The sequence below is a fragment of the Vairimorpha necatrix genome, chromosome 6 (assembly GCF_036630325.1).
Source record: "Vairimorpha necatrix chromosome 6, complete sequence".
In the NCBI taxonomy this organism is placed as follows: domain Eukaryota; kingdom Fungi; phylum Microsporidia; family Nosematidae; genus Vairimorpha; species Vairimorpha necatrix.
The window spans coordinates 514,092-526,267 of record NC_088821.1 but is presented as its reverse complement, the minus strand read 5'-3'; the positions used below and the strand labels follow the sequence as shown (position 1 = coordinate 526,267).

Genomic DNA, 12,176 nt, shown 5'->3' with positions numbered 1-12,176 from the left:
GATAGTGCCGATAGTTTTCTATTCCTTTTACAACGGCCAGAAGTTCTTTGTCTAATACAGAATAATTCAACTGATGTTTGTCAAAGCTTTTACTGTATGCCGATATCATCCTCTCTGTGCCATTTGCGTCTACTTGAGCTAATATTGCTCCCATTCCTATATTAGATGCATCGGTTATTAAAATAAATTCTTTGGAAAAGTCTGGCTGTATTCTTGAAGTCTCTTCGGTCAATTCTTTCTTAAATGATTCAAATGCTAGGATCGTATTATCATCGTGTTCTATTCTCTTGCAGCTTTTTTTACTTTCTCCTTTTAATAAATTAAAAAGGGGTCTTGATTTTTCAGCATATTGTTTTATAAATTCTCTACAATAATTTATTAATCCCAAGAAAGATCTTAGTTCCCTTAAATTAGCTGAAATCGGATATTTTTTTTATTGTCTCTATCTTTTGTGGGTCTGGTTTTATTTTTCCTTCAGTTATTACGTTTCCTAGTATCTTGAGCTCAGTCTTATAAAATTTACATTTTTTTAAGTTAAGAGTGATTTTGGCCTCTTTAATTTTATTTAATACGAATTCCACATGCTTTTTATGTTCCGTAATGTTTTCTGAATAAATAATAATATCATCTAAATACGCAATAACAAATTCTCCCAAATATTCTCTCAAAATTCTATCCATATTTTTTTGGAAAGTTGCTGGAGCATTGCAAAGCCCGAATGGCATTCTTACGATTTCATAATGGCCTGTTTTCCATGAAAATGCAGTTTTTTCTCTATCCTTCTCATCGACCTCTAATTGATAATATCCTGATGTAGCGTCTAATGAAGTAAATATACTTGACTTATTAAGTTCATCAAGAATTTCATCTATCCATGGGCTAGGGTATTTATCTTGAATAGAAATCTTGTTTAGTGGTCTGTAGTCTATACACATACGCAAGGTGCCACCAGGTTTTGTTACTGGTACTATTCTGCTGTTCCATGGACTCTTACTATGAGTGATAATGCCCAATTTAAGATTTTTGTTTATTTCATCGTCAATTGCTTTTTCATAGTGTATTGGGATTCGTGATGATTTACAGTATATAGGTCCTTTTTCTCCGACATCTATATTATGTCTACCTTCTTGACAAGTCTGTTCTGTATTGATTTCTTCTTTAAATAGTTCTGGATATCTTTTCAAAATATCTTCCTTGCTTTTTAGATGTTCTTCTTCTTCGACCCGATTAATAGTTAGGAACTTCTTTATAATTTTTTTTGACACAAGTTTTTTATTTGTCAGTACTTTAATTAAAATTTCTGGGTGCTGCGTTATCACATCTGTCCCAACTATGATGTATCTTGGTTCTGTTTCAGTAATAAGAGGAGAGAATATATTTTGGATCCAAAGATTTCTATTTTGATATTTTTTAACTTTGCCGTTAATTTCATATCTGTTCCACAAGCCGATCGTATTGTATTCTGATGTATATATTCTTTCATATTAGGACTAACTATATCCCGATGTATTATCGAGACATCGGCTCCAGTATCTATGAGACATAATCTTCTGGTATTGTCAATTTGTGCATATATGAAGAATTTGTTTGATGTATTGTTTGACATATTCACCGAATAAATAAAATCAGATTTATTTTCATAGATTGGACTGTCTTGGTCAATTTCTTCTTCGTCTTCTTTCACTACATTAATTTTTTTTTATTTGACGGTTCTATCCAACCCATATTCTTTAGTTTTTTTAGTAAAACAAAATTCTGTATCATGATTACCCGTCCCATGGATCTTACAAAATCTTTTTTGTTTATGAAGGCTTTTATATTTAGCGGGGTTTGTATAGTTAGTTTTATTAAAGGTGGTTGAAACTCTGTTTAATAATTTATCTGGATATGCTATCCATGATAGTTGCTCTGCTCTTTGGCAGAAGTGTCGCCAGTCTCTTGGCCTTTCGGCTGTTTCAAAAAGAGAGGCTTTAATTGTATCTGGGCACTTGCTAATGAGTACCTGCATTAATGCTCCTACATTCATAAAATTTTTGTTTAGAATAAATGTTCCAGTCTTAAGTAATTCTGAAAATTCTTCTCTTGATGAGGGTGTAGGGGAAGTAAGGAATTTTGATAAGGTAAATTCCGTGTCATTATACTTGACAAATCGTTTCTTTAGAAGGGTTGTAAATTCATCGCCTTTTATTTTCCATTGCCTTCTTTCTAATAATTCCGAAGCCCAAGAAAGAGCTATTCCTCTTAGCTTCATCAGTATCAGTTGCATTGAATCTTCCTCTCCCAAACCTGCTAATTTAGTTATAAGTAGTAGATCTCTTAGCCATACTACTATATCTTCGTCTGGGTTACCATGGAAATTTATTATACCATAGTCATTGTCGCCATGTTAGTAATATTATTTTTTTTCATATGTTTCTTTTCTCCTTCCATAAGATGGGGTAAAATATTATAAAAATATAAAGAAATATCCAAGCATTATAAATGCTCGGTTTTAGCGTAAGTAACTACAACAATAATATTTCACAACTATTTTTGCTCCGCGAAATCTTCTTTAAATACATTAATATAATGATTAATCGCTACAAATATGTATACACTTCCATTTTTTTTTTTCAAAAGTTTCATTGTCAGATCAAATACCCAAAGCTGATTAGGTTTTTTAAAAGTATTAGCTTGTTATTTGTTTTCATGAGTTGAAATCTCGAGCGTAAACATGTTTTGCAATTACTTACAAATTTGTATTATGTCTCGATGTATAATTTTCCACTTTTGTGGCCGAGAATCAGAAATTTTATGATGTTCGATGTCTCATGGCCAGATATTTATGATACTTCTCTAGTATTTCAATAGTGTTATTTTTAGATAACTGATGTATATCAAAGTTACAAGTTTTCACAATATTGTTGGAATCTGCTAAACGATCAGCTATGTTATTCTTTTTTATATTTTTAAATTAGAAGTCATATTACGCCAATAAGAGTGCTCACCCGAGAATCTTACTTGTTGATTCTTACTCTCCATTGATGATTAGAGCTTTATGGTTTGTTCTTAACGTAAATTTGCTTCCCAAATGTAATTTATAAATTGCTGTTCTTTAAACAAGCCCATAAGTTCTTATTGTAATGAATAATTCTTCTGACAATTAACCAGTCTCTTTTCAAAGGCAGAATCATTTTTCAGCTCAACTTTTGTTCTTTTTCAGGCGCACTGCTCCAATTCTCGTTTGAAATGAGTCCGTAACTTTATGAAAAAGCTTTAAATTTGTCTGCGTACGTATTGTATTTCAGTTATGTACTTTTTAACGATTTTAACGTATTTTGATCTTTGACTTTGAGTTTAAACCTTTTTACCCGTAGTTTGATTTCTGCCCTTAAGTACGTTATCCAAGAGTCCCATAATTTCTGCAATCTTTGTCACAAAATCCATACAATGATTAGTTTTTCATAAAAACTTATTTATTTCTTTATGTGGTAGAAATTGGGCCTGCATGTGTATCTAAATGCGCGTTTCGTTTACCTTGATAATGTGACTTCCGATGACGCAATAAGAACCTAGTTTCTGATCCAAAAAACCTGTACATTTGCAGTTAAGCGATATATTTATTTCTCTTATTTTTTTCCAAAATATTATTTTTACAGGTTTCTTATTGTCTTTTTGTTTTATAAACATATTATTTACCATCTAAGTATAGGATCACAAAATTTTAGTTTTTTTCCTAGATAAATTGTTTATTGCACTTTTAAATGTTGCTGAAGCGTAAAAAAATTCCGAAATGCATACGGTTAAATTATATACTGTTCCATACAAAAGAATGTTATTTTTTTACATGTCTTCATCTTGTAAAGGAATTTTATGGAAAGCACTAGTTTCATCTATTGTAAATATGGTTACAGTCTTAGACTGTCAAAAATTGCGTCGATTCTAAGAGTCATGTATGCGTACTTAGCAATTATGCTTTCTAGCTCTTATTATTCTCCGCACATTCTTCATGTTTAGCCCGGTTTCGAAACAGTCAATATTCTGCCACACCATGGCTTATGCTTACCTTAAAATCCGAAGTTCTAGGAGTTTGATGGTTGCCTCGTTTACAGCCTCTTCTTGTGACTCTGGTATTCTTCCGTTCCTTTTACAAATTATTTTTGTACTGTTCGTCTGTCTTAGATCAATGCTTTCAGTTCAGAGATTATAGTAGCTTATTTCTTTTTAAAAATCGTCTTCATACTCTTTTAAAATTTCATTATCTTCTAACTCACAAGAAAAGTTTGACATTTAGTAGATTCTATATTTGGGGGCATATAGATCGTCTAAGATCAAATTTTTCATTGTTACGTATCAAATTTGCAACTAAAACGACATATTTAATGTCTTTATTATTAAGGGTGAAAAAATCACGCATTTTTCATTGATTTCAATTGTAGAGTCTATTAAGGAGTTCTATATAATATTTCCTTTCCTATATTCTAAACATCCCATTATATCCAATAATCTAATTACGTTCTTCCTAAGGAGTATTGTTGTAGTTTATGATAGAAACATTGGCTCCGGTATATAATACCTTTATATTTATTTAAAAAGGCAGCTTTTACAATAAAAGTTTAAAACTATTTTGTAGATATTAAAAAAAAATGTAATTTTTTTACTGTCTTTGCTTTTTGCATCCTGTCATATTCATCTAATGCATTTATATATTTTTTTAAAGGTTTTCTTTTCGTACTGAAAATAATGGTTAGTTATTTGAAATCTTTACTGAAATAATTACATTATTTGTGAAGTGTGCGTTGTTTATTATTTTTTCTCGAATGGTTTATATAGCTTATCTTTCTGTAAAATCCTTTTTCGTAGTGAACTTTGGTGTTGTGCCCTCTGCCCACGTCGGCATGCAGCTTAAACCCTACTGACTTCTTATAAGGGCATAGAATAAACTCATCTCCTCGACAAGTCTAAACTGTAATGGTATAATAGTATAAAAGAGTCTTTATCTCCATTGGTTATTTGTCTGACCATTTGACACAAACCGTCTAAATTTAGAAGAGGATCTCTCAATAAGCACTGCTGCTTTCTGCAACTTCTGCGACAAATCTCTATCTTCGTCTCTGTAATGTTATTAAACCCTAATGTTTAAAGTTATATCGTTGTCTTTATGAGGCTCGAAAATTTCCATATATGAACTATCTCCAATGTTTCCATTTCCCTCCGGGAGTTTGGGACGCCCATAAGAATGCAATTCCTTTATGCTTACAACCAATGCCATTTTATATTATTCTTTGGTCCACCTTAAAATTCTAGCACCAGCATTGTGTTTATTTTGGTGTCGAATACCTCTTATGTTTTACTTGTGTAGTATCCGACATAATTCGTCGTTGTCGACATGTCAATTTTTTTATTCATATTTCCTTCCCTTTTCAGTAATGTTTCCAAATACATTTAGCAGTCAATCAAATCTATCCATCTGTAAGAATATGATTGGTCAGTCTTTTATCGACTACAACAGTTTTTCTATAGACAAATTTTTGCAAATATTACTCATTAATTAATTTTGTAGCAATAAATATATAATTTTTCATATTACTCTTCATGATTAAAGATATCTAAAAAAATTACTTAAATAAAGCATTTCCCCCTTCTCTTGTCTCTATTTCCTTCTTCATATGCATCTCTTTATGAGTAGAGATGATTGAATCTGAGTCTCTCCATCCCATTACTTCAGAGATCTCCCAATCTTCTATATTCTAAAGAGATACCTTTAAAAGTCTTATTCGAAACAAGAGATTGGATATACGCCTCGAAGCATGTCTGTATGTCAAGTCAGTTTCAGTTCATTCATGGTATTTAGTAACCACCGTCCCATGTATACACATACGAAATAAATATATATTTATAGCCATACATTAGTGACGTTTCATCGGCAAAAACACCAAATTTTCTAAGTTAAAGATTATTTTATAAGATACTTTATATTTAAATATTTTTGCAAGAAGTCTAGAAAGACATAGACGAGACGACTAGAGAATTTTATTATCGTCGTAGACTGTATTTTTTCTACAACCTATCAATTTACGCCTTCTTAAAAAATGAATTTTCTAGAAAATTATTTGTTTTTTAATTTTTCATAAAAAGAAGGGTGAACAACAAGAGAACAAAATGAGGCGATTAGACGGAAAACACGCCAAAAGCTAACGCTTAAAGTAATAAAAACATTAAAAAGTGGTATTCGCTCGTAAAAAGGTTTCCCAGGTTACACATTTTTCTACAAGATAACTTTTGCAAAAGTGTTGTAGACTGTTAGTCTTCAACATTTACTTTATTTCCCTCCCTGTCAAAACTATCATAGAATTTTTTAGAAAAATATTTACTATAAATAAAATCGCAGAAAGGAAGGGTACAAAAAAGGAGATAGATGAGAGGATCGGATTTTAAAGAAGCTTATACAAATTATAATAAAAACATTTATATTAAAAATATTATAGATTGGTATTTACTCACCGGGAAAGTTAGCCCGGGATACCACACATTTACAAACAATGCATTTTTAAAAGTTCTAGATTAGATATCGAAGATCTTTTAATTTTGCTGTGTGAATGGGTAAAAGGGGTAACCAATGTTTCGGCTACTATCGAATTGGATATAGATAGTAGTACCGTATATCGCTGGTTTAAACGTTTTAATAACGCTGTATTCTTGTCCTATTTCAACTACATAAAAAACAAAACCATAGGAGGTTTAAATTGCGTAGTTGAATAGACGGGACATTGCTTGTTAAAAGTAAAAATCATTACGGTAGAATCCTTCAATACCAAGTTTGGGCCATTGATTGAGCAGTAAGAGAATACAGCGATTCTTTTTTTTCCGAAATTGTTGAAAATCGATCAAGAATACTCTTTTTAATTTAATAAAACGAAAAATCGCACCCAGATCTACAATTATTACTAATTGTTGGCGGAAAATTAAAGGGTTTCGGAACTATGTCCGGATTATAACTATTTACATTAAACTGTAAATCATAGCCAAAATTTTATAAATGCAACAACAGGCGCATATACCCAAACAATTGAATAAATGTGATCTGTAATTAAAAGGGAATTGCGCAAGGAAGGAACAAGCCATGGTTCTTTAATGAATCTCATTCGAAAACTTTATATAGCTCGTTCTAAGTTAATTTATAGAGAATCACTACTTGAAAGAATGCTATGCTTTTTTGAGATTGATAATATATCATTTTTAAATTACGATTTAGCGCCCGAATTTGATTTTGAATTAATTGAATAAATTTTAGTTTCCCCTTTTTTTTATTTTTCCCCTTTTTTATTTTTTTCACTTTTTTTATTTTTTCCCCTTTTTTTATTTTTCCCCTTTTTTTTATTTTTTTAGGGGTGGGGGGGGGGGGGTAACATCGCAATTTAACCGAATAACCATCAATAAAATATATATTGTATTTATTTATCATAATTAGGGATCAAAAATATAAGAATATATAACATCCCTCCTCCAAGACGGTTAGTCTCCTACATCACCATTAGCCCCAAGCAGATTTTTCAAGTCATAATGTCTCTTTTTAACATATCGCCCATTAGATAGCTTCACAACATACGAGTCCCCAGGGTATATCACTATTATGATACCTTCGTCTAAAAACCTTCCCTTTTCATATTTATTACATCCTTTGATGTTTTCTTTCTTAGCTATCCTTACTCGTTGTCCTTCAATAAACCGACTCTATATCTTCTAACAAATCTTTTACTGTAGTCTCCTTCTGGTCCATTTAATATCATCACTTTTCCCGTATTGTCTTTTACCGCTTCATTGGGAGTACTTCTTATACCTTCATGGTAACTATTATTATAAATTTTAAAGCTTTCCATCACTATGTCTTCAAAACTCGCCGTCTCTTTACTCATTTTCAATATTAGCTCTCTCGGCGTTCCTATAACTCTTTCAACTCTACCATTGCTTCTATGAGACTCGACACTCGCCTTATTATGAGTAATATCCAATTTTCTACACAAATCTTTAAAGTCAACATTATCAAATTCCTTCCCATTATCCCTTATTATTTCCTTCGGCCTCCTGCCATTTCTACATAAGTTCTCAATAAACTGGGCCACAGAGGATCTCTTCTTATCGTATAATACACATCCCCACGCTATCCTCGTATGGTAATCTATCGCAACTAATACATATTTGCCCTTATCTCTAAAATCAATAAAATCTAACGCTACTTTTTCTAAATACCTGCTTGTAGAAACAAATTCAATCCTCCAGACTTTTTCCTATTGTAAAATTGACACTCCTCGCATCTTTTTATCATTTTCACTATATCTTCTTTCATTCCTGGCCAATAATAATCAAACTTCATGGCATAATACATGCTTCCTAGTCCTCTGTGTCCATGCTCTTCATGATAACGTCTCATAAGCTCATCTCTTTCTTCTATTTTAGGAATCAATGCTTTCCTCCCCGAATCAAATTTACAGAATTCTTTACCGTCTATTGTCTCGACGTGCTTCAACCATTTACCTTCAGTTTGGCGCTCACTTCTTTTTAATCATTTCTTTTCTTGGATCAACCTCCTCGTGTATCCTACTTAAAGCATCCGCCACGACCATATGTTCTGGTTTCCTGCAATCTATTTCAAAGTCAAACTCTTGGATCTTTTCGATCCATCGATTAATCCTATTATTATTAATACACGGCTTTCTTCTTATTTCCTCCAATGCTTTATGATCCGTTTCTACTTTAAATTTTCGTTCTCTTAACTCATACTCAAATTTCTTTATTCCCCAATATATGGCATACACTTCCTTTTCACTTAGACCATATCTAGTTTCCGTCGGGGTAAATTTCTTCGATGCCCATTGTACTGGCACCCACTTTTCTTTATCATTCTCCTGCATAGGTAGTGCACTCATTCTTATATTGCTCGCGCCAACTCTTATTAGAATTCCTTGTTATAGTTTACAATTTTCCACTTACTCATGCTTCTTAACGTTTTTATATTTTCGAACTCTTTATGCGCATCATCAGTCTAATTCCATACTTTACTTTTACCTTTAAACTTTCAGTCATATATGATGTCTTCTCCGCATAATTTATAGTAAATTCTCAGAACCATCCACTCAGTCCTAAAAATCTACTTTTGTCAGACACATTCTGCGGCGTTGGAAACTCTAATGCTTCGTTTTTCTTGATTTCAGACGGCATCATATCATCCCCGTTTAGTGTAACATCAAATAACTTGACTTCCTTTTAGCAATACTGAATTTTCTTTGAATTTATCCGCATAATTCCGTTCTAACAATTTCATCGCTTCTACAAATAATTTATCATGTTCTTTTCTAGTCTTTGCATGAATCACTATATCATCCATGTATACTTCTGTTTTACCACCCAAATGTTTTTCAAAAATCTTATTCATAATTCTCTGCATGATCTGAAGCGAGTTTTTAAACCCCATGACCATACTATTCCACTCATATACTATCTTATCATGCTCAAATGCAGTCTTATGCCTGTCTTGCTCTTCTATTTCGATTCCATAAAAAGCCTCCTTAAGCTCTATAACACTGAAAAACTTCGACCCTTGCGTGTTCCTTATGATATCCCTAATGTTACTAAAACATAAGGGTCTTTCTCAACTAAATCATTTAATGCCATGAGATTGCTAACCAGTCTTATACTTCCATCTGGCTTAACTAGAGCTTTAATCGGATTTCTCAATTCCGACTTCGATCTTCTTATGACATTCCTTGTCTCTAACTTCTGAATATATTTTCTCAGCTCTTCTTTATGCGCTTGTGGCACCTGCTGACCTTTCCTTACAACTTTCTTGCCTTCTTCAGTTCTTATTCTGCATTTTTCAATTTTACAATATCTTATTTTCTCTTCTTCGTTGTCTAAAACGTTCCTAAACCATTTTCTCATGTCTTCTAATGTTAGGCCGTTCTTTCCTACCTCATCATAACATCTTTTATTTCATGTCTTCCATTCTTGTTTCTTTTGTCTCTTAGCATCCCATGTGTTCCTATAAGTCCTTTCATCACAGCTACTGCTACCTTCTTCTTTAATACTCTCACATTCGTCTTTATTCTTAACATTTCTATATCTATAATAACACATCTGACTCTTATGATCCATTCTTGAACAATTATAACATTTCATTGTTCCTCTCTTTTCAAATATTCTTTCTTCTCTACTAATATTTCTAATCTCCTCTGCCACCATCTTTGTGACCTCCTCAATCATCCGTAATCTGGCGCTACTTAAAAATTCGCACCCCCTAAAAAATACGTTCACTAAAAAAAATTATTTGGTATAAAATGAGATAAAATCAAATTTTAAAGGATTTTTTTTCCGGGGGGGGGGTACGAATTTTTAAGTAATGGTATTTTGAACGTGAAATTTTTTTTATTTTATCTATCCCTTATAATGAACAGGATGATGGACGAAATGCTTCAATTCAATACATACAATCCTATTTTCGCTGATAATGACAGGGCAATCGACTACGGATTGAAGAACAACTTGTTATATCCTTGTATTCCCCGTACTAATGATCAGTGCAAAGGAATTATGTTTATTCAAAACATATCTTTGTTTTCTCAAGGAAAGGGGTACAAATGTAGCAAAAAAATTTGTAAACGAAGATGTTCATTAAATAAAGGTTCTAAATTTAAATCTTTAGATATTGAATTTAAAAAAAATTTTCGTTGCATTTATTGTTGGTGTTTGTCATATACTAATTTTCAGGCTATCAACATGTGTGAAACTTCAGAACCAACATATATTTCTGTAAAAGAAATAATAATGGAAACAATTTCCAACTCTTCTACTGTTGTTACGACGATAGGTGGAGTTGGTCAGAGGATACAAATAGACGAAACAGCTATTTGTAATGGAATTATAGTATCGAATCCCTATAGTCGATTGGATTCTGAACCTGGAATTCGGTGGATAATAGGAGGTGTATTGGAAGGAAATTGTAGAGAGTTTTTTGTGGAACTAATACCCAATAGAAAATGGGAAACGATTTTACTAGTATTAAAAAAATATGTAAAAGTAGGCACGGATATAGTAACTGATGGTTATCCATCCTATCCACGTGCTATAAGTGAATTTGGTTCTCACCATAGTGTGGTAAATCACTCTATGGGATTTTGTAATGAAGAAGGACAAAATACAAATTATGTAGAAAATATGTGGTCGCATTTAAAGCATGATTATAGAAAGCGTGGAGGAATGAATAAAATAAGAATTAAATGTTGGTTAGATGAGTTTTAATGGAAAAAAGGAAATATAGAATATTCAAAACCATTTACAATCAAATTGGCCTTCGTAAAAATAATTGATATTTTTTCTATGTTAAAGTAATTAAATCTTTGAACTAAATAATATGTTATAACTGTTTTTTTAAATATTTTAACTTTTGTAAATTCATATTTTCATAAAAATATTGTTTTAAATATAATTTTAAGGGTTAAAAATATTTTTTTTATATAAATTTAATTGGTCAATGTAATTTTTTTAGGGGGGTGCGATTTTTTAAGTAGCGCCCGTAATCCCATACCCTTTTCCCCCTGTACTTTAACCAATTCCTCTAATTTGGTTTCCATAACTTTCCAATGATCTCCAATCTTAATATTCTTAACCATAAATTCTTTCAACTCATCAGTTCCAAGATCAAAAATCTCCTTCTTTACATTCTTCTCAAAATCATAATCAGACAATATTAGTCCATAAACAATCCCCTTAAGCTCTTCTAATAACCTTCTGGCCTCTTGACCACAGCCAACACTTGTTAGCTCACGATTCGGTATCGCCCCCATGTATTTATTTATCATAATTGGGGTTCAGAAATATAAGAATATATAACATATATTATTAAATATTTACCAAATTGGAAGGCTGCGGGCTGTGATAGAATCTTCAGCCCTTTATTAAGAAGTGTGGAGTTTTACACTCATTCCTTAACAAGATTTTTAAAGAAGTATGCTTGGATGGGAAAGAACCCAAAGCTTGGTTCTACGGTGGATTATTTATATGATACCCCAAGGTACCCCCACTAGTGGTAATGACTTCAAACAAAACACGTATGTCGAACCTCCACAAGCTTACAACGAAATGCTCTACGAAGTAATGCAGTTAATTGTATAAAGTAGAGGGCTGTTAGAAGAGGACCAACT

The 12,176-nt window shown here is 32.1% G+C and overlaps 2 protein-coding genes across 3 annotated transcripts; one reads left to right on the top strand and one right to left on the bottom strand.

Annotated features, from left to right (window-relative positions):
- Positions 1-10,422: 10,422 nt before the first annotated feature.
- Positions 10,423-11,274, top strand: VNE69_06103 (DDE-TNP-IS1595 domain-containing protein; the record flags this gene model as incomplete). 2 transcript variants are annotated; one of them, XM_065473855.1, is made up of 1 exon in its annotated part: positions 10,423-11,274. In XM_065473855.1, the coding sequence occupies one exon, from the start codon at positions 10,423-10,425 to the stop codon at positions 11,272-11,274; it is 852 nt and encodes a 283-aa protein (XP_065329927.1). The 2 variants fall into 2 exon arrangements, with proteins under 2 accessions (XP_065329927.1, XP_065329928.1); XM_065473856.1 differs by having other exon boundaries at positions 10,753-11,274.
- A 221-nt stretch (positions 11,275-11,495) lies between these two features.
- On the bottom strand, positions 11,496-11,834 carry VNE69_06102 (pol polyprotein; the record flags this gene model as incomplete). Its single annotated transcript, XM_065473854.1, has 1 exon — positions 11,496-11,834. One exon carries the CDS (start codon positions 11,832-11,834, stop codon positions 11,496-11,498), a length of 339 nt encoding a protein of 112 aa, XP_065329926.1.
- Positions 11,835-12,176: the final 342 nt, after the last annotated feature.